We start from the raw sequence: 24,809 nt of genomic DNA, 5'->3' as shown, positions 1-24,809 counted from the left end.
CAAATGTTAACTAATTTAATCCTCTCACTTTCCTTGTGAGAGACACTCTGTAAAGGTCATCACCCCCATTTTACAGACAGGGGAGTGAGGCACAGTGAATTACCCAAGGTTATGTGGCAAGTTGGTCTCAGAGCTGGGATTAGAACTCAAGATTTCCTGTGCTCATGTTCACTAGACCACACAGCCCTGAACATCAATCACCCCTGTTCTCTAGCTTTCACTGCTGTGATTATGGTGACTGCAGCGCTGGCCTCTCCTTTTTGATACATGAGTCCATTTGGAACAAGTGGATTTGGACAGAGGCTGCAGCTGTCAGGCTTCCACAACTCCAATTTGCAGTGTGCACATACAGTTTAAAAAAATTATTAAACATTTCCTCAACTGGGTGAATTCTTAAGTGTGGGGCAGATTCCCAAACAGGCAAGGCCATGGTTTCAGAATGCCAGCACCATGCATGCCCAGAATTTCTTTATGCCTCTGCTGTGAGCCAATACATGAAATGAAAAATTTCAGGGAAAGCTTCAGACACGAAGGGGACGAGACCCCAGTGTTTAAAGGAAAAGAAACAGAATGCTTAATAGGAGAAATGATTTCATCCATCAGAGAGGAGCAGAGAGATCATGTACAGCAGCCGAGTGATTCTTCCCAATGTGTTTTATTAATTTTATCTACCCCCTTGGCCACTTTTCCATCTGTATCCTAGACTCATCATCCTCCCCAGTCAAAGCTAACAAGCTGCCAACCTCACGTGGCATCTAGGTATCATGTGAGAAGCCCATGAAACTTGGAAAAGAATTGAGGCTCGACTTTTAAAAAAAAGCCTCTGATAGAATGTTTAAGGTAACAAAACTGTATAAACTTTGCAACTGTTACAGGGATAGCAGCAGTGCGAGGCAAATGTGGCTGTAAGCCACCTTTGTGCCTCCCAGATTCTGCCTGTTCTAGGAGGTGGTACAGCTCCCAGCACGTTCTAACTTACAGTAGCCTCCCCATGATTGCCTAGGGGCTGTTCTGCCGCCCAGAACAGACATAGCAGAGAGCACAATACTGTCTCCTTTTCCTGGCCCCAACATGCCCCCTACGCCAGGCGCTATGAGGTGAGACAGCACAGGGCCTACACTGCTCCTGCCCAGGGATATTTTCCTTGGGGCCAAGTTGGTCCTTCATGGCCTGCTCCTCCAAGTTTGGATTCTGAGCCATATTTTCCTTCAGTTCTGTATATCTTGGCTTGGGTTCATTTCTATTGGTGGGAAATTTACTATTAATTCATGAGCTTGCTTTTCATTTTCACCTGCAAATCCCAGATGCTGAGCCAGACTCTGCCTGGCTCTTCCATACGGGCACTGCATGGGGAAGGGAGCAAGGAGCCTCCTCCCACCTTGTGCAGCACATGAAACGGCAGGAGTGAGAATTGAAGTCCCTGTGCTCAAAGAGGAGGAGAGTAGGCAGAGCCATGACTCCACTCCCGTACTTCCTGACTGGCTGCAGGGTAAGAGAAGTGTGCTGCACCTCATAAATGGCTGTATGTGCTCCTGCTGCACACTGGGGAGCTCTGGGAGAACGTCTCCGGGTGCTCGGTCTGGGGCAGGGCAGCTCTGTGCCACCCCAAGGCAGGGCTGTGCTTAAATTGCACAATCTAGCCTGGAGTGATTTATGGAAACACAATTCTTATAAAGAAAAGGAGTACTTGTGGCACCTTAGAGACTAACAAATTTATTAGAGCATAAGCTTTCGTGAGCTACAGCTCACTTCATCGGATGCATTTGGTGGAAAAAACAGAGGAGAGATTTATATACACACACACAGAGAACATGAAACAATGGGTTTATCATACACACTGTAAGGAGAGTGATCACTTAAGATAAGCCATCACCAACAGCAGGGGGGGGAAGGAGGAAAACCTTTCATGGTGACAAGCAGGTAGGCTAATTCCAGCAGTTAACAAGAATATCAGAGGAACACTGTTCTAAGTCTCTAAGTCTCTAAGGTGCCACAAGTACTCCTTTTCTTTTTGCGAATACAGACTAACACGGCTGCTACTCTGAAACCAACAATTCTTATAGAAAGGCAGACTGGCCCAGGAAGAACCAGATCCGTCCATCACCAGGTACCAAGGGCACAATATCTAAGGAGGTCATCCCAGTCCTGATAATTACAGAGAATGGCAAATTGCTTGCTAACCCTTAGCAGGCATGGCCAGGAAAAACACGTGCATGCCACCTAAGTGTCCCCACAGCAGCTTATCATTAAGTCTTGGTAATGGATATGCAGTTCATGTTTTCCCAGCCCTATAGATCCACACAATTTATGATACATCTGCCCTTATACAAATTAGATCCTTCAGTGCAACACATACATTTATTATTGATTAAAGTAAATTGAGATCTTTGGATGAAAGATTATAAATGCAAAATAATAACTGAATTTATAATACTTAATAACAATACTTTGCACTTCTACGTCACCTTTCAAAGGATCTCAATGCACCTTACAAGCATTTATAATGAGAGTCTTGTCACTCCCCTGTGAATTAGGGAGATTTTATTATCCTCATTTTACATATGGTGAAACTGAGGAACTGAGAGGGAGCAACTTGTCCAAGGGCTCATAGTAAGTCAGCAGAATAGTGGGAGCAGAACTCCTGACTCACAGACTCATGTTCCAATACTGTATATCATCTCTCATCCCAAAGAATTTGAAAGCACTTTTCAGATGAACGTCCAACTATAGCGTATTATAAAGATTATTGAAGTGCCTACGGCTGTTGCAGCTAGGCCTCTGATGAATAGTAAACATTTTAAAAGAATTAAATAGAACATCTCAAATGGGCAAATAAAGAATAAACCAAAGTCATTTGGCTAGGAAAAAAATCAAACAGGTTCTTCTTCCCCCTGCCACCGCCACTAAAAACACAAATCAGTTAAAAGCTAGGCCAAATGGAAATGTCTTGCATAAAGCAAGTCTTGGGCTTTGATGGACTGCTAAGGAGAGTGAATACATAAGACAGAGACCTTTGACTCTGAGGAGTTTAAGCTGATACCATGCCACCACAGTGTACAAGATGAGATGGTCTCTCACTAAACTGAGTTCCAGACCATCAATGCTTTAGAGATTATTACCAGCACCTTGAGCTGCAGAGGGAAGTGAACAGGAAGCCAGTGTAGACATGAGACAGTTGTGTGATGAACTAGCCAGAGCTTCTGGTTATACTTCAGAGTTAGTCCTTGCACTGTAGTAATCCATCTTGGAGGTGACAAAAGTGTGGCTGGCCATTACAATGTCCACTTGCAAGAGGAATGATCACTGATTCCTGACTAGCTGTTGGCAATGGAAGGCAAACTGGACTATCTAGGGACAGGAATGGTTCTGCAAACCATTTTAGCAAAGGCTAGAATTCACCTTTAATAGATGATGCAGATACTGTATCTCTCTATTCCCCTCCTTTTCTCACTCCTCCGAAAACCTCTCACTGCCAATGTCTAGGAGTTGTAGCCAGTTCATTTTCAGGCAGATCACTGTCTTGATTAGGCCCTGGCAGAATAATACTACATAGTAATACTGTCTGGATTCGAAGAGAAGGTGATCTAGAGCTGAGTATCACTCAGCTAGGGAGCATTAATACACTACTCAAATGAGCAACTTCTGTGGCAAAATGTGGCAGCAACACTATACAACATATTTTAGGAAGAAAAAAGTAACTGCTCCTGCTGAAACTACAAGGGAATGTTAAGTAGGAGGAATATTAATGATCCAAACTGGATAACAACGGGATTTACACTCTTACTCTCAAAAAAAGAGCTATGGGATTTTAACTATCAGCAAGGTCACGGCCTTTGTGTAAATTCCCTGCAAAAAGATGGACAGACACGATCCCTACCAGCACATCGGGGAACAGCTTACACACTAAGAGGGAAGAGTACCATTTCCTGCAGTACCTGGGTTATCCTTGCAAGTCATTCATCTATGTACTGACCAGGTCTGGTCCTAATTAGCTTTTGAGATTTTTATTAAAAATGGTACTGAAAAAAAATCCCACCTCACTTAAACCTTGGCAGGAAGGTGGTTTGTCTGTGCATGTCTCAATCTGTGACTCACAGGGTGAGGTCCTATGGTCTATGCTCTAGGAGGTCAGACTAGATGATCATAATAGTCCCTCCTGACTTTAAAAATCTATGACTTGATATCTGTACTCCACTGTGAGGCAAAGACCTCTGAATAGATGCAAAGAACAACTTTCAAGATGAGCTTGAAAGCTTAGCACAGCTCCTACTGGTTCAAATAGGCAAGGCTTTGGGCTTATCTGGTAGAGCTGATACTGACGGACTATGAAGATCCTGTTTTAAGATTTGGCAGCATGGTGGTGATGTTCAGCCCCGAGGCAGGACACTTCAATGATTAGTTAAGTCTGCTCTGGGATCTGGCCCCCTTGACTTCTAGCTTAATATTTGGCTTTTATAAGAGACTGATGAGAAGAATGCTAAGACCAAGGAATGCAGCACAGACAATGGACACTCTAGACTTGACACGGATGCACAATTAGACCAACATAACCAGTCTATGTGGTCAGAGGCTTGAGTCAAATAGTAATTCAAGATATAAGAACAGAAACAACCCTACGCCCTCACCTACCCCAAGCCCACCAATACCCACACATCTTAAAACTTCCTGATGGTACCATGTGCTTAGGCCACAGGAATACCCACTGACAGTCTGTGTGAAGATGTTGGCTGCATCAGAACTATCACGTGCCAGACATATTCAGTAATCCCAGCAAAAGTCCAAGCAACCAGAAAATAGCAGCCACTCCCCTCCCGCCAACAAATTCCCAGCATATTGCTCATTAGAAACTAACTATTACTCCCAAACAACTCGACCGAGAGCTAGAAAATTCATTACATTTCAAAGCAACTGTGCATTGGTGAGAGACTGATCCCAAATGCCAGGCTCCAGAGACAAGCTTACAGCCAAATGCAGGCTTAAAGATTTCTTCTGTAGGCCATCACTCTCTTCAAAAAGTTCTACCACCTACAACTCAGCAGGAGGAGGGTTAAAAACTGCCCAGCCTGGACTGACATATTGTAATTCTTTGATGGCTTTCTGCTGTGCCATTTTCTATTGATTAAATAATCTCTATCAGATATTAAGATCCTTGTTATTGGCACAGCCTATAAATTATTCAGGAGCTAAATAAATTCTTATGGTGGGCATGAATTTTTAAACCCTAATTTGGCACAGAGCCAGGAGCTTTTTATTCCCCCCCCGCAAGAAAATGTTTGCACTTGTGCTTTTTTTAAAAGACCAATTTTAACCATAAGCTGCTTGTTTGAAAGGATTTTTTGTGTGATTGCTAATTATGTTTGGAATAGAGGGATGGGAGGGGGAGCGTGGAGAGGTGGGTTACGCCATTGTGCTGCTTCTACCTTTGATTTATTGGGGATGAAAGGTGTTTCGAGGGCTGCCGTGGCTGCTATTTATGGTGTGTAGTCGTGCATGCCAAAGCATCACAGTCGTCTCCTACGTGGGAGCACAATGTGGAATGCATCCGGCCGGAGGGATGCTCAGTACAGGCTGGGCAAGGCTGAGACGACACCGATTAGCTAGCACATTGTCCTCTCTTGCATATCTGTCATCAGCTGATCTGGAACCCTGAAACCACCCCTCGTTCCTATTCTTGAGAGTGTGGGGCCCTTTTATTTACAGGTTTATGTCTCTCTTTGACCCTCACCCACATCATGGCGCTGCTGTCACAGGGACCTGTGTCCAACTGGCTTTCTGGCAAGCAAGGAGTTAACCCCTTGCTGAGACCCATGACGATACACATGGCAGAGCTGAAAGCCCAGTTAAGCTCTCAGGTGGACTATTGGACACTCTATAAAAACAAATCAGCAACAGACAAAGGGGCAAAAATTGTTAGGTAAGTATAGCTCCCCTGACTGAAGTTGTAACCCAGGCTGGGGTTTTTCTGTTTGCCTTCGAGTCAAGTGAACTGGTTTTTGGTCTTTCTTGCTGCACTTGGAAACCCCAAGAATGAAAGATCAAGACACTCTTTGCTGAGTCCAATGCTCTACACTCGAGCGTGACACAGATGCACTCTGTTTACACCTGCACTCTTTCTTTTGAAATCCACGCAGGGTTTTCCCACATGTGGGTCTAATTTCAGAAGCTAGGGCTGCCAATAAAAAAAGACACAAACAGTGCCACTCCTCTCTCACATCCTCTTTCACCTGAGCATCAGTTTTCAACAGAAATAATCATAATTAAAAGAAAAACAATCAGGAGAGGGCTGGCAACATGAATGCCTCTGCAGACACTGCTGATCTTTGACTCCTGCTGCCCATAGATCCTGCACCTGCCAGACTTGTGAGTTGTGCATGGGTAGGCGGGAATATTCTGTTTTCGTTAATTGGCTCAATGTGTAGCATTCTTATCGCTGAAGTCAGAAGGTTATGGGTTTTAAGTCCTGCAATGAGATTTGGGCTCATGCCCAGTAGTGACGTTGCCCTGCAGGATGGAGGAATGGCTTCTGCGGTGCCTGGAGGGGGAGTTAAAGAACAAATGGCACTTTTCCAAGGAGTAGGGAATAACCCCAGTGGTTTGTCCAATATGCTCCCTATCAATTAAAACGGGTTCTTGTATGGCATGCTTGAACTGGTTTGGATGAAATAATCAAACCTGAACTGAGAACGGGAATTGAGTCTAAAATGTAAAGGTTAAAACATGTTTTTTTTAAAAAAAGATACGTCTCTCTACCTTATCAGGTTTCTTAGCAAATTCCCATGAGACAACCTGATTCTGTGAGAGAGAACCAAACCTTTGAGGTTCATCCACCACCAGCCATAATAGCACTTTGCAGTGATATAGCATCTTTTATTTGGAGAGCTGGAAGGGCCAAGTTTTCACGACTTCAGTGTATTTGGTGCTGAGCAGTTCTGAAAATCTGACCATGTGTGTCACAACCGGAGCTGCTGGGTACTTAGCATTTTTGAGAACCTGGCCCTTACTTAGGTGCCCAATGGGAGCTGAGCTCTCCTCAAAATGTGGGCCCAACTGTAGAGGTTGTGTACTTGAAAACCTAAGCCCATGGCCTCTAAAATGGTGAGTGAATACTATCATCCCTCCCCCACTTCAAAGAAGAGGAAACAGTGCCCAAAAGTCATCTGACTTGGTCGAGCTCAAGCCATGATTCAATGTCAGAGTCAAGAATAGAAACCAGGTATCCTGTCTTCCAGACCTATGCTCTGTTTCTGGACACATAATGGCTACTGAATTTTCCTGCACAGTCAGTGCATGATCGGTATATAGCTCAAGGTTTTTGTGAAACCCTTTGAGGCACACTGAGTAAAGACAGTGCTTTTTGACCACAAATTCTATTCCCCATGACTTACTCGGAGTGTGTTTGCTCTTCGTTATGGTCACATCAGGTGAACCTCACTATCAAGAGCTCTATAATACTTTTGTCTCTTGCTGCCAAATTGTGGGGTGGCTGGGAGTGCTGTGGAAGCAGCACGCTTATCCTGAGGTGTGGTGATGTGTCTAACGTGATTGCCCCACTGAATGGTCAACCACAGCAGTCAACAGGCTGAAGGCATTGAATCAAATCCTCCTTAGCCAAAAGGATAATGGCTGTGAGGTGGGGACTTCTACCTATACTTTTACATCATGCACATCACCATGGTATCTGCCTCGGCATTGACCTGGGATGGAGATTTGTAAATTGGCAGCTATGGAGTGATATTGTCCTTTGGCTAGAACACAGAGAGCATTTGGGTAAGTGGAAAGAACACTCTTAGTTGCCATTATTAGGTCTACAAGGAGATGGGGAGCTAACTAATGTATGTCCTATAACTAGCCTTCTTGAGCTACAAGATTGTTTTAAAAATAGCCATAGGGAAAGAGTGAGAGTGAAAGTAGAAGTCAGAGTGTGGTCCTGTATGTACTGTCGTCAGCCTGCCTGTCTAGAGAAGTATGTTAGCATTCATGGTGATGCTTAAACAGAGTTCTGGCTAGACAGATGCTAACCCAACATCCAAACAAGACCTAAGAGATAAATAGGTAAAATAGCTAGACAGACAGTGCCCCCATCCTTCCTTGAAAGGGTTCTGTTGCTAAGTTCTATCTGTCAGGTGGAGTTCCTTTGGAAATGGGATTATAACACACATTCTGGGCTAAATCGTGGCACTGGGCTTGCTATGCTAAGAGCTCCTTGAATAGCAGGTTAATTGCTTTTGCAAGTCTGCAGGAAAGCCCAGGCCTATTGAATAATAAGATGCATATCAGTGACTTAAAATATGATTTTAAATTGCTCCCTAGTAAAATATGCACTGGCCACTTCCACAGGTGAAGAGCAGCATGTTTTTTTGCTTCCCCTTATTTAACACACAACAGGTTTTTTACAAGAAACCATTCCCCAGCTCACAGTGGTAGTGCTATGAATGGTGTGTACACAGCTCCCTTCTACCTGCATGCTAGTCACACCATTTCTCTCCAGGGCCAATTCATGTGGGAAGGGAATTTCTTTATATACAGTAAGAGGGGGCAAAAAAATCTGCTTTCAGATTTCTAAAGGTGTTAGTGTGTATGTGGACATCCTTTGTGTAACTGTAAACTCTGTGTACATACACACTTGACAGAGAATACTGCATAAGCAGCTATGAGCTATGAAAGGAATAAGCAGGCAACTATGAATTATGAGGCTGCAATCCCACTGCGGGGTGCTGATGGTGTTATAAACCACGAGGGTGAAATACAAATCACCAGAAAACCCCACATAGAAATATAGCCCAGATATTTCTACACAACTCACCTATTTATTTTATATGACATAGACCCATGCTCTGGACCCAGGTTTTGCACACACTTCGACTTGCCTCCACCCCTCCTCAGTGTTCCCTGCTTTTCCCCTCTAGATCCATGGAAAGCATCTATTGTTGTTCTATGAGCAACAGGACTAAGTTCTGCTTTCAGCTACACCAGCCTTAGTTGTCTATTTTGGAATTGGGTCCATGGCATTTAAAGATGACCTGCATATGGCCTGAGTGCCTGACACTCCCTCCAAGAACAAGTGGGATGAGAAGGGGCAGGGTGTGCATGTATGTGTGTGTGTGTGTGTGTGTGTGTGTGTGCGGGGATGGGGGAAAGGAATGGGTACTAGCAAAGCTTGTTGGATGCTGTGTTTGGTAAGGGTTTACATAGCAAACTCCCCCACCCATGCAGAACAGGAGCTTCCAGAGACACTGTGACTGAGAGGGGTGTCAGTGAGTTGCAATACCTTTCTGGAGCTCCTTCTGGGGTGGTGCACCTATGCATCCCCTCTTACCCAACGCAGAGAGGAAACTTAGTTGGGCCTTAGAAGAGCAGTGTTTCGTTCCCAGTTTTGCTACAGACTTCCTGTGTGACCTTGGGCAAATCACTTAATTTCTCGTCTTGACTAAAACTAAAGGTTGGGTTTTGTTAATGTTACACATTTAAAAGATACGCTTTATCCTAGTCATAAGAAAACAGGAACTGCCAAAGTGGATCAGACTTGTGATCCATCTAGTCCAGTGGTCAGCACCAGAGGCTTCAGAGGAAGGTGTAAGAATCCCAAAGTAGGCAGTTATGGGATAACCTGCTGTCTATGCAGATCTCATCCTGATTTCTCATAGTTAGAAAATATCTTATGCCCTGAATCATGATTTTATTTTTTATCCCTTTCAAAACTCTTTGTTTGCACAAAGTGTTATACTTCAGGATATTACAGTTCTCTGTTTAAATGTCCAATCCCTCTTTGAATCTTACTAAATTCTTTGCCTCAAAGACATTATGTGGGAATGAGCTCCATAGTCTAATTACATAATGATTGAAAAAGTATTTCCTTTTATCAGTTTTGAATTTGCTACCTTTCAATTTCATCGAATGTCCCCTTTTTCTTGGGTTCTGAGACAGGGAGAAGAGAAGCTGCATGAATACTACACAAGGTACTCCAGAGAAGGCTGCACTATCAATTTATAATAAGGCATATTATCTGAGTTTTCTCCATCTCCTTCCTTATGCATCCTAACATCGTTTGCTTTTGTCCACAATAGCCGCACAATAAGCAGATATCCGCACTGAGCACTCCACAGTGATGCCCATGTCCCTTTTCTGAGTTGATACAGTTAATTTAGAACATCACAAGGTGTGTGAGTAGTTCAAGTATTTCACTCCAGTGAGCATTACTTAGCACTTATCAACGTTGAACTTCATTTGCTTTTGTGTTGCCCATTCACCTAGCTTGCTTAGGTCTCTCTGAAGTTCCTCAGTCTTTTCTGGACTCAACTAGCCTAAATAACTGTGCCATCTCCAAATTTTGCTACCTCATTGCTCACCCTCCATTCTAGGTAGTTAATAACTATATTAAACAACATTGGATCAAGTCTAGACAAGGCCACGGTGCCTCAATTCCCCATCTGAAAAATGGGGATAATAATCTTCCCTTGCTCCCACCCTCTTTGTCTGTCTCATCTATTTAGATTATAAAATGTTCAGGGCATGGACTGTCTCTAATTATGTGTTTGTATGGCATCTAGCACAATGTGCCCTGATCTCTGCTGAGGGCTCTTGATGCTCCTGTAAAACAAATAAGAAACAATACTACTAAAAATAACTGGCAACAACAGTGCTGTTGCTTTGGCCCACTACTGTAATGTTTTTATAGAGGGTGCTGTACAAAGTGAGACACAGTGGAGCTGTGATTTTGCTCTATGTACCTGGCATGATATTCTGCAGTCATGTGATTAAATAAGACAAATCAATATGCTGGAAAGGAACTGAAAGCCTTAAGCCTTATAACCAGCTTTGTCTCTCTAAATATCCCAATTAAAAAAACCGAACCAGAGTAGATATGACTGCTACACTAACACAGCTATGCTGCCGAATTTTTATTATTCTTTCTAAACTCATTTTCAGTGCTAAACAAACTGTGGAAAAAGGATTTGATTCATGGCTGCATTAGGAATCTACTCAACCAAAGCCCCTTGTCACAAATTAAATCATAAACCAAAAGTCAAACATGATTTGTGAAATTAACATTTATCGAGGAAATACTCCCCAGCGCTGCGCTGCGATTAGTCTCTGGCATCCGAAATATCAACCATAATTCATAAGCTGCCTAAGAAACCGTGCCACAGCCACCACTGTCAAGATGTCAGGTTTGATGGAAAGGCGCTGCGGCAACCAGAGAGCAATTTGTTGCTGATGGTGGGGATCACAGTGCTTTATTATTTGTGCAAATAAAGTGCAAGTCACATCAGCACCCCAGTTCCCACCTTTAATAAGTGCATACACGCACCTTCCCCCCCCACACACTTGTACCCTCCATGGACACTCTCTCTCCCACTTCTCAATTCAACTCAAGGCCATGCCCAGTTCTAATTCTGAACAGTGAGATCTGGCACAGAACCTGCATTACGCCATTTCTTTAAAATTATATGACTAATAAGATTAATAATAAAGAATAATCTCTTGCATTTCCATAGTCAGTGTGTTTCCTTGGAAGGAATCAAGAGATCTCTGAAGTAGGCATTATTAGTTCCATTGTAGAGACCGGGGGAACTGAAGCTCGGGGAGTGGCAAGTGATTTACTCGAGATTACACAGTGAGTCAGTCGCCAAGTCAGGATTAGAATCCAGGATTCACGGCCAAGATTTTCAAACCTGGCTTAGAGATTTGGGGTGCTTCCATTTTTGGGTGTCTACACTGAGATACCTTAAAGGGGCCTGGTTTTTAGAGGGAGGGTGTTCACAGTTTCTGAAAATCATGCCCTTTTCATGTGTCTTAAATTGGGCACGAAAAGGCACTAGTTATTTTTGAAAGTTTTGGCGAAGGTACTTGCTTGGTGCAGTCACAGTGGTTCTTCAAGATGTGGTCGCTATGAGTGGTCCACTGTAGGTATGCTTGTATCCCTGCACTGCCAATTGGAGAACTTTGCTAGCAGTGTCTGTTAAGCCCACACATGTGCTGTCTCTCCTTGTGCCCTGCCATGAGGCCAGCCACCACATTCAGGCTAAACCCCCACAGTTCCTTCTCTACCACAGTCATTGGCAAGAGCTCGGAAGTAGAGGGGAGGAGGGTGGAGTGTGAAGCACCCATAGGGACACATGTCGAAGAACCATCGTTACTGCACAAGGTGAGTAACTTCTTTTTCTTCGAGTAGTATCCCTATTCGTACTCCACTCTAGGTGACTCCCGAGCAGTACCCACCACTGGAGGGCTGAGACTTCGGAGTTGGGTCAGTTACAGATGACAGCATTGTGGAGCTGAAGATGGTATCAGAGGTGGAGTCCCCAGTGATTGCATAATGTTCTGCGAAGGTTTGGATTGACACCCATGTCACCACTCTACAGATTTCTGAGACAGGGACATTCTTGAAGAAAGCGAGGGACGAGGAGATCGATCTTGTGGAGTGTGTATGGACCGTATCTGGAGTGGTCCTATTGTGAACTTGGTAACACTGTCTAATGCAGTTCAAGACCCACTTGGAGAGTCTCTGGGCTGATATTGCTGAGCCCTTGGATCTTTCTGCAAGGGAGAGGAAAAGCCCTGGGGACTTCCTGAAAACCTTCATCCTATCCAGACAGAAGGCTAGGGCTCTCCTGACATCTAGCGTGCGTAATATAGCCTCCCTGTTGTCTCGGTGAGGCTTGGGTAGAAGGTTGGAAGGTGAATCAATTGGTTCATGTGAAACAGGGAGGTTACCTTAGGGATGAATTTTGGATGTGGTCTGAGTGTAACCTTGTCCTGAAAGAATACCAAGTAGAGGTGATGTGCCATCAGAGCGGCTATTTTCCTATTCTCCTAGCCTAGGTGATTGCTATCAGGAAGGCTGTTTTCATAGAGAGATATGTAAATGAACAGGTGGCCAGGGGTTCAAAGGGAGTCCTAGTCAGTCTTTTCGATGCCAGGTTTAGGTCCCACATGGGGTTAGGGTGTCGGGGTTGTGGGAAAAGATTTACTGTACCCTGGAGGAATCTTTTAGTGGTTGGATATGACAACTGAGTATCCCTCTACTGGCTGAGTATCCCTCTACTGGCTGGTGGAAGGCTGCTACGGCCGCCAGGTGGACTCAGAGAGTTGAGAGATAGTCACAATCTTTTTAGGGTCAGTACATAGCCTAAGATCTGTGGAAGAACCGCGCATGTTGGGGAGTTTTAATGGGAAGTACAGCAAATCTAGAACTGGGCTGTTTTCACAGGTAAGTTCAGCGTGTCGAATATTTTCTCCTGTGTAGTACTCTCTCTTGTACCTCCCTTGAGCAGGAGTTGTCTAGGTGTTGGAACCATGAAGCAGGCATGCCTTGAGGCGAAGAATCCCCAGGTTCGGATGTAGGGTGCATCCTCTGTTCTGCAAGAGGAGATAGAGTGGATTGGAGAGAGATTGGTGGGCATATCGCAACCTGTAACAGGTAAGGGTACCAGGTCTGCCTCAGCCAAGTGGGAGTGATCAGTATGACGTGCTCCTTCTCTTTTTATTTTCAATAGGACTTTCGACAGTAGGGGAAAAGGAGGAAAGGCATAGAGGATGCCCCTGTCCCCGGGGAGGTGGAAAGCATCGCCCAGGGAATATTGTCCTACCCCTGCTCCATAGTAGTAGTGTGAACATTTCCTGTTCAGTTGAGTGGCAAACAGGTCTGTGATCGGTGTCCCCTACCTCCTGAATTGGTCATGAAGTATTGCTGGGTTTATCTCCCACTCATGGTCAGGTGGGAATTTGTGACTGAGCTGGTCTGCTATGGAGTTTTGTGTGCCCGGGAGGTAAGCTGCAGACAGTCTGATGTCATGAGAGATACACCAGTTCCATAGTCTCATCGCTTCCACACAGAGGGAGGGCAACCTGGATTCCCCCTGTTGATTTATGTAGTACATACATGCTGTGTTGCCTGTTAGCACTCTCATGTGTAATCCTTTGATCAGCAGGAGGAAATGGGCACAGGCATTCCTGACTCCTCTGAGCTTGAGAGAAGGTTGATGTGAAAGGATATCTCCATGGATGACCACCTGCCTTGTATTGTGAGGCTGTTTAGATGAGCGATGCATCGGTGGTTAGAAGCAATGATGCGGGGGAGGAGGTTGCGAGAAGAGGATCCCTTTGCAAACATTGGCTGAGTCCTTCCACCAGTCTAAGGAGTTTTTGATCCTTGTAGGTAATGACAGGGGTTTGTCTAGTGTGTCTCTGGTCTGTAAACTGAGATGAACCACATCTGGAGGCATGGAATGTGAAGCCTGGCATGTGGTATTATCACTGTGTCTGCTGCCATATGCCCCAAGAGTTGGAGGCAGTGTCAGCTGATATTTGTGGGCTGTTTTGAATGGTCTCAATGAGTTTGGCCAAGGAGAGGAATCTGTGTTGAGGTAAGAAAGCTCTGGCCTGTAATGAGTCGAGGTCGGCGCCTTTGAATTCCAGGTGTTGCACTGGAACGAGGGTTGTTTTCTGGGTGCTCATCTGTAGGCCCAGTTCTGAGAAAAAGTCTATTGCAGATTTGGTGATTCAGTGGACCTCATGGAGAGACTGGGCTCTGAAGAGGCAATCCTCCAGATAGGGGTAAATCATGATTTGCACTTGGGAGTGCAAGTGCGTGGCCACTGTTGAGGGAACCTCTGAGAATACATCAGGGCGGATGATAGCCCAAAGGAGTACTCTGTACTGGTAGTGGTCTTGTCCTAGGGTAAATCTCAGAAATCGTCTGTAAGATGGTAGAATTGAGATATGGAAGTAGGCATCCAGAAGGTCGAGGGCTGAAAACCATTCTCCCTGTTCCAATGCTGGAATGATCATTGCTAGAGTGATCATCCTCAATTTTGAACTTTGACAAACTTGTTGAGTGCTCTAAGGTCTACTATAGCTCTCCAATCTCCCTTCCTCTTGGGTATTAGGAAATAGCGAGAGTAGAACCCTTTGCCTCGTAGATGTTGAGCTACTGGTTCTATGGCTACTAATTGGAGGAGACAATCTACCTCTTGTGATAGTAAACTCTCGTGAGAAGGGTCCCTGAAGAGGGACAGGGAAAGGTGTTGTAGAGGGGGTACAGAGGTAAAATGGATAGATCTGTAAGCCTCATCGGTCTGATGTTATACGTTCCCAGGTGTTGCGGAACACTGACAGATGGTAGCCAAATCAGCGGATAGTGGTGATCAGCTGTAGTGTTCGGGGGCAGTGGTCTACTGACACTTTGATCAATACATCAAAATTGGTGCTTGGAAGTGGATGGCTAGGATGTGGAAGATTGTGGGCCAGATGGTTTATGCCTCGGGAACTTAGTTTTCTTCCTCTGTGGCTTGTAGTATCACTGAGTTGGGTATTGGGAGGTGCGTGGTTTGTGCTGGGGCTGTGGACTATATTTCCTATTTTGTCCTGGCATGTAGATGCCCAGTGAGCAGAGAGTGGCCCTAGAATCCTTTAGTATGTGAAGAGAGGCATCCATCTTCTCCGTGAAGAGCTTAGTGACTTCAAAGGGAAGGGCTTCAACGTGAACTGCACCTCTTTCAGGCAGCCTGACAGATATAGCCACCGCTGTGGAGATGTACCTGGCTACTGTGTTGGCTGCATTGACAGCAGATTGTAGCACTGTCTTGGTCACTAACTGTCCCTCTTGAATAATGGCTTTAAATTGGTCATGGTGTGACTCAGGCAGAGGTTCAATAAAATTGTCAGTTTTGAATAGTTTCTGTAGTCGTATTTCACCGATAGTGCTTGGAAATTGGCAATTCAAAACTGTAACATGGCCGAGGCCAAAAAGGTACAAACAACTCCAGACCCTATCATAGGGAGTAGACCTCATCTGATGTTGATGGCCATGAGAATTAACAGTGTCTCTCACGATGGAGTTGGGTGGAGGGTGGTAGAAGAGGAATTCTGTCTCCATTAATGAGACATAATATTTTTTTTCTGCCTGCTTGCAGATAAGTGCCACTGATCTGGGGTCTGCCATATGGTTTTTGTGGGGTCCAGGAGAGCCTCATTAATAGGGAGGGCAATTTTTGAGGACAAGGATGAATGGAGTATGTCAAGGAGTTTGTGGTGGGTGTCCTTGACTTCTTCTAGTGGTATATGAAGAGTGTCTGCCACTCTCTTCACTGGGTCCTGGAAGAAGAGAAAATCATCAGCCAGAAAAGACAGTGGAGACATAATAGCCTCATCTTAGGAGGAGGAGGATATAGTCACCTCTTCCTCAGTGCTGCCCTCTGGTTCCACCACGATTTCTTCTGGAGGTTCAGAAGCTCTGGATGCCACAGCTGACGGGGTGCGTCTCGAGGGTTCTTGAGGGGGGCTAGAAGCTCAAGAGGTCCAGTATGGCCACTTGAGTGGTGGTAGCATAGAGCCCAGTGGTGGTGCCCATGGTTAACTGTACCAAGATAGTGGTGGTGGGGCCATCTGAGGATATGCTCAGGGACTCTGTTGGTACTGGGAACCATAGGGAGCCTGGGAAGGGTACTGCAATACTGCCTCCTCTGGTTTGCTCTCCAAGTCTGAGAAAACGGGGGAGCATGGCAGGGCAACACAGCGGGGAAGACTCCTGTGCCAGATGAAGACTCAGTGCAGAGGTCTTGGAACCGAGAAAAGGAGACTCCAGTATGTCGGCTACATGGAGATCCCTCAGTGCCACTGGCAGTACCGGGAAGGACGGAGATCTAGGTCACCCCGGTCTCTCTGGTGCAGCATGGGACATCGATGATGGTACCAGTGGAGTATTGCATACCAGCAACATCTTCTTAGAGGAGTGCTAACTCATGTCTTTGTCCCCTGGGTGCCACTGACTCGATGCCTGTGCCCATCAGATCCGTAGGTGCATCACTGGCATCTGCGGCTGTAGATCTTCATGAGCCTTGGGTACTGGGATGGGATTGTCTTGGTGCCAAGGGTACCGAGGACACCAAGCACGCCGGAGATCATTTACGGCTAGCTCGGGGCTCACTGTGGGGACTTCTGAGAGGGCTCAGCTGCTCGTTTCTTCAACCCACAGCCTTTGGATGTTGAGGCCTGTGGGGAGACTCATGTCTGCCAGGTAGCTCTTGGTGCAGGTCCGGAAAAGGTCGGAGGCAGTGATGAGCTGCCAAAATCTTAGCAACCCGTTCCCTATAAAAAGTTCTGATTTAAGGGATGTGCCAAGAGGTGGAGGTGGTGGGAGTGTAGTGGTAGGGAAGAGATTGCACAGAAGCAAAAAGGGCTCGTTGCAGTGGGTGCAGTGGCAGGGAGGGAGTGGCACAAGGGAAAACTGGGCAGGAGGGGGTTGTTGCAAAGGGCTGGCAGGTGGGGGTGTGTATATGCCTGGGGTTGTTGCAGTGGGGTGAAGGTGGCAGGGAGGGGTTTGCACAAGAGAGGAGTGGGCAGCAGGGAGATGGCAGGTGGGGGGGGTCCCGAGGTTGATGCAGGGGTGAAGGTGACCGTGGCTTGCAGTGGGGGTTGCCGGGTGGAGGTTGCCCAGAGGCAAAAGTGGCAGGACAGGGTGGGTTGTTGGGGTGGGGGGTGCACAGGGGAGAAGGTAGCTGGTCGGTGGGTGTCGGAAGGGGTGGCACTGGCTGGGGGAGAGGTGCCCGGCTTGCTCTCACATACACCATTCCCCAGGCCAGGGACTGGACCTGTCCACCCCCCGGCGCTCCACGGGCCCATGTGGCTCCCCGCGGCCCAGCTAGGTACCTTGCATGTGGAGTAGACACCCAGCGGTGTGGGGAAGAAGGCGCAGCTACTAGGGCTTGACCCTCCCCTTCCCCACTCCGCCGCCAACTGCTCCCCCGGGGGGAGGGACTGGCTGCACCATGGGCGGCCCCCTCTGGAGCCGGGGGGCAGCGGCAGCCTTGGGCTCCGCTGTTTAAAAAAATTTGGGGGGGCACCTCTTTTTGGTTCCCCCAACTACTTGGCTCCCTAGGCAGCTGCTTAGTGGTTGCACCGGCCCTGCCCGACAGACCCCCCGGAACTCCCACACCTACCCCCCCCCCCCGTTCTGAGTCCCTTGACCGCCCTCCCAGAACCTCTACCCCCTCCCTGCCCCTTATCCAACCCCTCCTCCCAGCCCCGGCTCAGCCTCCTTACCACGCTGCTCAGGGCAGCGTGTATGGATGCCATGTGGCCCGCTGGAGCTCGCAGCCCCACCCCCTTACCATTCGGCTCAAAGTGGCAGGAGCTGCAGAGCTGCCCAGGAGCGGCCCAGAGCGCTGGCGCCGGTGGGGTGGCACGCTGAGGCTCTGCGAGAGGGGGGAAGGTGGGGGAGGGGCCAGGGGAGCCTCCCCGGCTGGAAGCTCAGGGAGCCGTAACAATTTGTAACAACTGGTTCCAAAACTGGTTCCAAATTTAACAACCGGTTCACGCGAACCGGCTCCAGCTCACCACTGGAGAAGATGCACCCTTATACTGCATCCAAGAAGATGATCTTCTGTCTCAGCTCCCTGTCCTTACGAGACCAGGGCCTGAGTTGCTGGCAAAGACCACACTTTTGTGGAATGTGGCCTTCCCTGAGGCAGCGAATGCACCGGGAGTGCTTGTCTGTGACATGGATCGCCTCTTTGCAGGAGAGGTACTTCCTGAAGCCCAGTGAACTGGGCATATCATGTTGAGGGAAGGGTCCCCAACGAGAAAAAGTGGCAAAAAATAAAGTCTCTTTTTTTAAATGATGTTTTCAGGGAAAAAAAATAAGAAAGAAAAAGAAAACTACAATTACAACTACGTACTAGGAGACTAACTGGCTATAGAAATGTAAAGGGAGAGTAATGGTTGTAACGGACTGCGAATAGCTCCGTCTCTAGCCGGGGCAGTTGAGAAGGAACTGAGGAGGGTTGGCCTGCACTCGCTGGCTAGCCTCGGGGCAGGGCATGAGGAGAGACTGCGGATATGCTGGCCGTACACAGCTACGGAAGTTCTCGGATCAACAGTGTAGGGATGCAAACACACTACAGTGGAGCACCCATAGGGACACTACTCGAAGTAGAGCAGTAGAGCATGAATTCCACGTTCTAACCATTAAACAGCACCATCCTCCATGCAGTAAAAGAATCCAGGAGCGGGTAAAAATGCAACCTACTTCAGCAGATATCTGCACACATGTGCAGAGACCATTTGTTCAAGGCATCTGTATCTAAGAGAAAAGAGATGCACAATGACTGTCAATACTGCAAAAATAATGATATTTTAATCCAAACTCCACCCTGCACTATTCAGTTTGGCCTTTGTTTTCCAGGCATTTGTACATTGTATCAATCACCCAAATGCACACTGCCCGTCAATGGACAGGTTGGAGATATAAGAAAAAAGGGCTCACACATGAAAAAGACTCCTTTTCACTCAGCCAATAGGAAGCCTGAGGTCTGATCCCATCCCTCACTGAAATAAACTAGGAGTCTTCCCATTGACTTCAACAGGAGCAAGATTGGGTCCCTGCTTATTACCAGTGCCTCTTTTTCCTCAATTAAATCAGAATGCATTGGCTATAGAAATTTTATTCCTGTCAGCCCACACTCCCTTTACCACCCCTCCCTTGCAAAGAAGGCTGGCTTGCCACGACACTTGGGGCTACATCCTCAGCTAGTGCAAACTGGACTTCAGTGGAGTCATGCCCACTTATACCAGCTAAGGATCTGGCCCACCGCATGTAGCTGAAGATACATGGGAGCCAGCTCCATCCAGCACCTGTGACAAGCCATCTGGTGGCCATTGTTCACCACCCTGGGCAGGCTCTGTTCCAGAGGAGGCTTCGGAATCCAAAAGAAATTACTACCAGCTCTATTAAACTAACCCTTGAATGCCGAGGCCTCACTTCTTGGAATAGGAAATCATTGCTCCAGTAACAAGCTTGGTCGTATGGTCGATATGGGATTATTACATCCATTCAACACACATTCCTTGGTTCAGTGATTACACCCTTATACTGCTGTGACATTAAGGGGGGTCACTGCTGGAACGTGATTTTCAAAAATAGCTTAAACACTCTTCCCTGTTAAAAACCTGGAAATCACATTTAACTACCTTCTGGATTTGCCCTTTTCCATTTGGAAAAAACATTGATTTTTTTTCAGTTGAGCCAAGATTAATGTGTCTTGTTTGTTTGACAACAATTTCAAAGTATCTGGTACCTTGTCAAGCTAAAATAATTCTGTCTGTGGACCAATATCACTGACGGGTATAGACATGTAGGCCTTACAAAAACAATAGCTATTATTGTTTGGACATTTTAAAAATTAATTTTCTTGGTGAAAGAGCTGAGGGTTTAATTTAAAATATTTAGAATCTGGAGGATTTTATCCACCAGATTATAACAGTTTTGAGGCAGGTCAAATTTGGAGTCTACTAACCTGGATTTTGCCCCTCTATATCAGTTAAATATTATAGAAAAAGGCTTTTTTTGTAATTTAAATTTTTTTTAAGGCAGGAAAGGGAGAAAAACAGAAGAAAAGAGGGAACGAGGAAACCAAGTCAATGAAAACCATTCTCTTCTCAGTCAAGTGCTGATAGCAGGCACCATATGGGCAGCAAAGTTTAGAGTGACCTCAAATCCTATTCCAGTCTCTTTGCACTGTTATGTCGTCTCCAAACATTTCTCCCCCCAAATGCCTTCCCTTCAATTTCCTTTCTTACTCCCTGGCAAAAGCCAATGATACCTACAAATATTTTTTATTTTCATAAACGTCATGCAGCTTTAAAACATGGGGGTGTTCTATCAACTTCAGGATGGCTATTTCCCGCTCCACCTGGAAGAGAAAAGAGAAACAGAAGCGAAGGTTAGAAGACATGTCTTAGGTTACATTAGAAATCATAACACATATTGTCCCCTTACCCATTTCCCACCCCTTCTGACCCTCCCTTTCATGCACTAATGAGCAAACAAACAGAAACTATAATAATAGTACTTAGCATTTATACTGCACTTCAGAAAACATGAATTCATCCTCACCATCCCCTCCCCTATAAAAGTTGGTAAATAATACTATCCCTATTTTGCTCATAGGGAAACTGAGGCAGAGGACTAAATGGCATGTCCGATCCACACAGGTAGGCAGTTGCAGAACCGGCACAGAATGCAGGAGGTTCCTGTCTCACAGTCCTATGCTCACGCCATGACTCTCAGATGACTGAACGTCTAACCCATGATCCCAACTACAACTGACTTCAGTGGGCCTTGGATGGGCTCATTGTGCTAGGCATTGTACATACACATAGTAGGAGAGAGTCAGGGCCCACAGAGATTACAGTCTAAACAGAGAAGACAGGCAAATAGTGGGAGAAAGGAAGTACTTTCATTTTGCAGCAGGTGAGGTGAGACACAGAAAGGGCAAGGGATTTGCCCAGTGTTACACAAGAAGTCTAATGCAGACCCAGGAACTGACCACAGATTTCTGGAGAGCCAGTCCAGTGTCTTAATCACAAGACCATCCTTTCTCTCAGTCCTCGACCCATCCAAAACATGGCTACTCTGAGGACTTGTCTTCAATGCAGAGTTAACTGTAGTTATAAATTGAGCGTGGCCCCCAACTTGAGTCCTGACCATACACACAAACCTTAACTCAAATGTGATGGTGCTTTTAAATCGAGTTGGTTGGCCCTTTGGGCGTACAAGCTGCAGCTCAAGTTAGCACAACTCATCAAGACCCTGTGCCACTAATACAATCACTCTGTGTTGCTCGAGAGTTATATTGCAGCGTGACCGCTCTCACTCCAGATAGGCTAACTGAAGAGGAGTTAATGAACCCACAGTCAGGGGTGAAAGTGGGCCAGTACGGCGTACTGCTAAGAACCCGCACCGGCCCGTACGCAGCCCACGTTAAAGCGCTGCTGCAACAACACTTTAATGTCCCTACCCCTTTTGCCTCCTACGTCGGCAGCCCTGCTGGTAGGGTCCATACTGACAGGGCTGCCGAAGGGGTGGGGGGAAGGGACAGCAACGTTAAACGCTGCCGCAGCAAAGGACCAGGCAGTGCTTTAACGTCCCTGCCCCTTTTGCTCCCCCTCGGCGGCCGATGGACAGGGGTGGAAGGGAGCAGCTGCCCTGAGGCCAGCGATTTAAAAGGGCCCAGGGCTCCGGATGCTGCTGCCGTGGGCCCTTTAAATTGCCACTGGAGCCCCAGTCGGCGTGGGCCAGGTGGCCTGGAAGGGCTGGCTGGGGGATGCTGACCCCCCCAGCCCCGCCCCTTCCACCCAAGGCCCAGCCCCGGCCCTGTACCAGTAAGTGTCCGGAGTTACTTTCACCCCTGCCCACAGTGAGTATTTGTGGTGAGTGTAGCTAACTCTAGTTAACTCTGCCGTGAAGAGATAGCCTAAGGCAGGCAGTGTACAGACAAAACCAGGCAATATATATATAGGTGCAAGACCAGTTTTCAAAAGTCCACCAGGGCAGGATTAGCCAACCATTCAAAAGAAGGATGGACTCTAGCTAGACTTCCCCCCACCTCCCAAAAAAAAAATACTGTAACTGGTTGCCCTGCAGCTGTCATCTTCGCAATCAACACACACTGCAATGCTGTGCCAGAGCATCAAACCCCTAGTAACCTGATAACCCCCCAGGAACTTCTTCCCACACAGCTTTATTTCTTGGTGTCCCTTAACTTGCTGAGTATGTTCTTCCACCAACCATTAAGCATAGAACTTCTCCTCCTGACAGACAGGTAGAGCTTTCTGCATGGCACTTTGGGAGCTGTAGTTCTCAAGCCTTAGTGATGAGGTCACGTCTCCCAGACAGAAACCAGTGAAACTCTCAGCCTCTCTCACATTGGAAGAAAAGGTACATGTGCCTCTGGGACAGTCCCTTTCTTATTCTTTCAAGGTGTTTATTCTTCTCTGCAGAATCAGAAGCCACTTGATAGATCCACTTCCACACTTGTGATCTCAGGAAATATCTATTTCCTAGCTGGGGTGAGGGGAGATATATTAGCAGCTCCAGTGGAATCAATGACATTCCACGAGAGAGAGAAAGAGACACACACACACACACACATTGTTTGTGTGTAAGTATACATGTGGTACTGCAATTCTCATAGAACTCTCCTATGAACCAAGCTTCAGTGACACACATTGCTGGTGGTGATAACTCGTAGACATCATCTTCCCATCACCACCACTAAGCAGAAAGCAATCCATGAAAACAGAAATCTGCAGTATGCAGTTTTATCCTACAACAATTTCACAAAAATGCAGCTATTGTACTACTGTGAAGAAGCCGGTTCACTCTGACCCCTTCCACAAAGACCCAATGTCCTTCATCTCACAAGATACCTGTTGGTATTTGGAGGGGTCTCATCAAGCGCTTGGCCTGACAAGGTTGCATTTAAGGAAAAAACACCCCCTGAGACTCATTCATATTTAGGAAGATTTCTCTGAAATCAATTCCCCCTTCTGTCTTCAAGTTAGCACCTCGGAGAAAGGAGCTGCCCAAATACAGCGTGGCTTGTCACAGTGATAGTGACATACCGCTACTGGAATGCAAAATCCCTCTAATGCTCCATGGCAACTCAACCTATCTGCATTCATTCCACCCACTCTCCAAGGTCAGATCAGAGCAGGGAGGGAGGGTGGGATGCCATAGTTAGTGACCAAATTGCCAGCCCTTCTGATGAATGCCTGATGAACCGGAACACGTGCCCACCTATCCATGGCAGAGTCCATCACTAACATCACAATTTATTCCCCATTCTATGTTTTAGCGGGGGAGGTGGGCAGGAGGCGAAAGGGATTTTCTCCTCATGGACACTCTTGAATCACTATGCTATATGAATAGTAATAGCTCTAGCTAATAATACTGCAAACATGTGTTCTGTTTCTGCTAGCACTGGGGGGGACGCCACTGCTGTAAAATACATCCACAGAGCAGCAGGGCTCTTCTATGGGGCATTATTGTGTCCTCTTGCCTCCACAGTGCAAACATCTCCTTGCACTTTGACAGATGGCTCAGAATGAGGGTCTGGCACACTCTCAGGTGAGGAGATAAATGGAGCGAACAGAGGTTGGAGGCAAGGCAGAGGACATGCACCTGACTGGTCAGAGAGCACACTCCATTGGGCAGAACAAAAAAAGTACCACAACCTGATGGACCATTAATAGGAGGGGAAGGCAAGATCAAAGATTCAGACATCTCAAACATCCACAGCAAATGAGATGAGAAAATAACTGTATTGTAGGCTCACAAGGTCATGCAGAGCATCCCCAGAGCTTGGCATTGGGCACACAAGCTCACCTAACTTTTCTTTGCAATTCTATAGCTCCAATGCCAGCACTGTGCATACACACACATGCACAAAAGCACAATGACCTTTCCGTACATACATTTCCCAGGGCTGAGTCCCCAACACTAGGCACAAAAAAGCTCCCCAACTTCTCAGCACATTCCCGAGCTCAGTCACTGGCATTCAACACACCAGCTCTCCAGAGCTGAGAGACTGACACCACACCAACAACGAAGTTTACCGGGGGTGGAGGGAGCAACAAGGCATTTCATGAGAAGTGTGATCACCATACTGGCTACGGAACTAAACAGCTGGACTTATCTCTCTTTACAGTCCTCCCTTTAGGGGCTCCCATGACTGTGAAGGATGCTACACCTTGCAGTTGACAAGCCCTGTGTTATCTAATCACAAGGGAGATTCACTGCTTTGGAAAAAACCCTGTTGTGGCAGCTCTGGCCACACATCCAGCATGAATGAGTAATGGATTGCAGCACTCACCCAAGGTACTGTTTGGTTACTATTCCGAAAGTGTGAGCAGACGGGGGCATGAAGAGGCAGAGATTTATGACAATATCACTTGGAGGAAAGAATTCAGTTATATTACTAGCTGGTCTTCTTGAAACAGGTGAAAATAAGACATTAAAGCAATTATTC

The 24,809-nt window shown here is 46.5% G+C and overlaps 1 protein-coding gene across 15 annotated transcripts in view; it reads right to left on the bottom strand.

Moving 5' to 3' along the window:
- Positions 1–24,809, bottom strand: part of BRSK2 (BR serine/threonine kinase 2) — a 450,698-nt gene that overhangs the window by 125,194 nt on the left and 300,695 nt on the right. For 14 of the 15 annotated variants that reach the window (XM_038404500.2, XM_043517782.1, XM_043517775.1 and 11 more), the window contains exon 3: positions 20,605–20,690. In XM_038404500.2, coding sequence (XP_038260428.1) covers positions 20,605–20,690 — 86 coding nt within the window. Of the gene's footprint in view, positions 1–19,027; positions 19,082–20,604; positions 20,691–24,809 lie in introns of all 15 variants that reach the window. The other variant, XM_043517779.1, reaches the window with a different exon arrangement.

The sequence above is a fragment of the Dermochelys coriacea genome, chromosome 6, assembly GCF_009764565.3.
Source record: "Dermochelys coriacea isolate rDerCor1 chromosome 6, rDerCor1.pri.v4, whole genome shotgun sequence".
In the NCBI taxonomy this organism is placed as follows: domain Eukaryota; kingdom Metazoa; phylum Chordata; order Testudines; family Dermochelyidae; genus Dermochelys; species Dermochelys coriacea.
The sequence above is the reverse complement of the archived record's forward strand: the minus strand, read 5'-3'. Positions and strand labels throughout refer to the sequence as shown.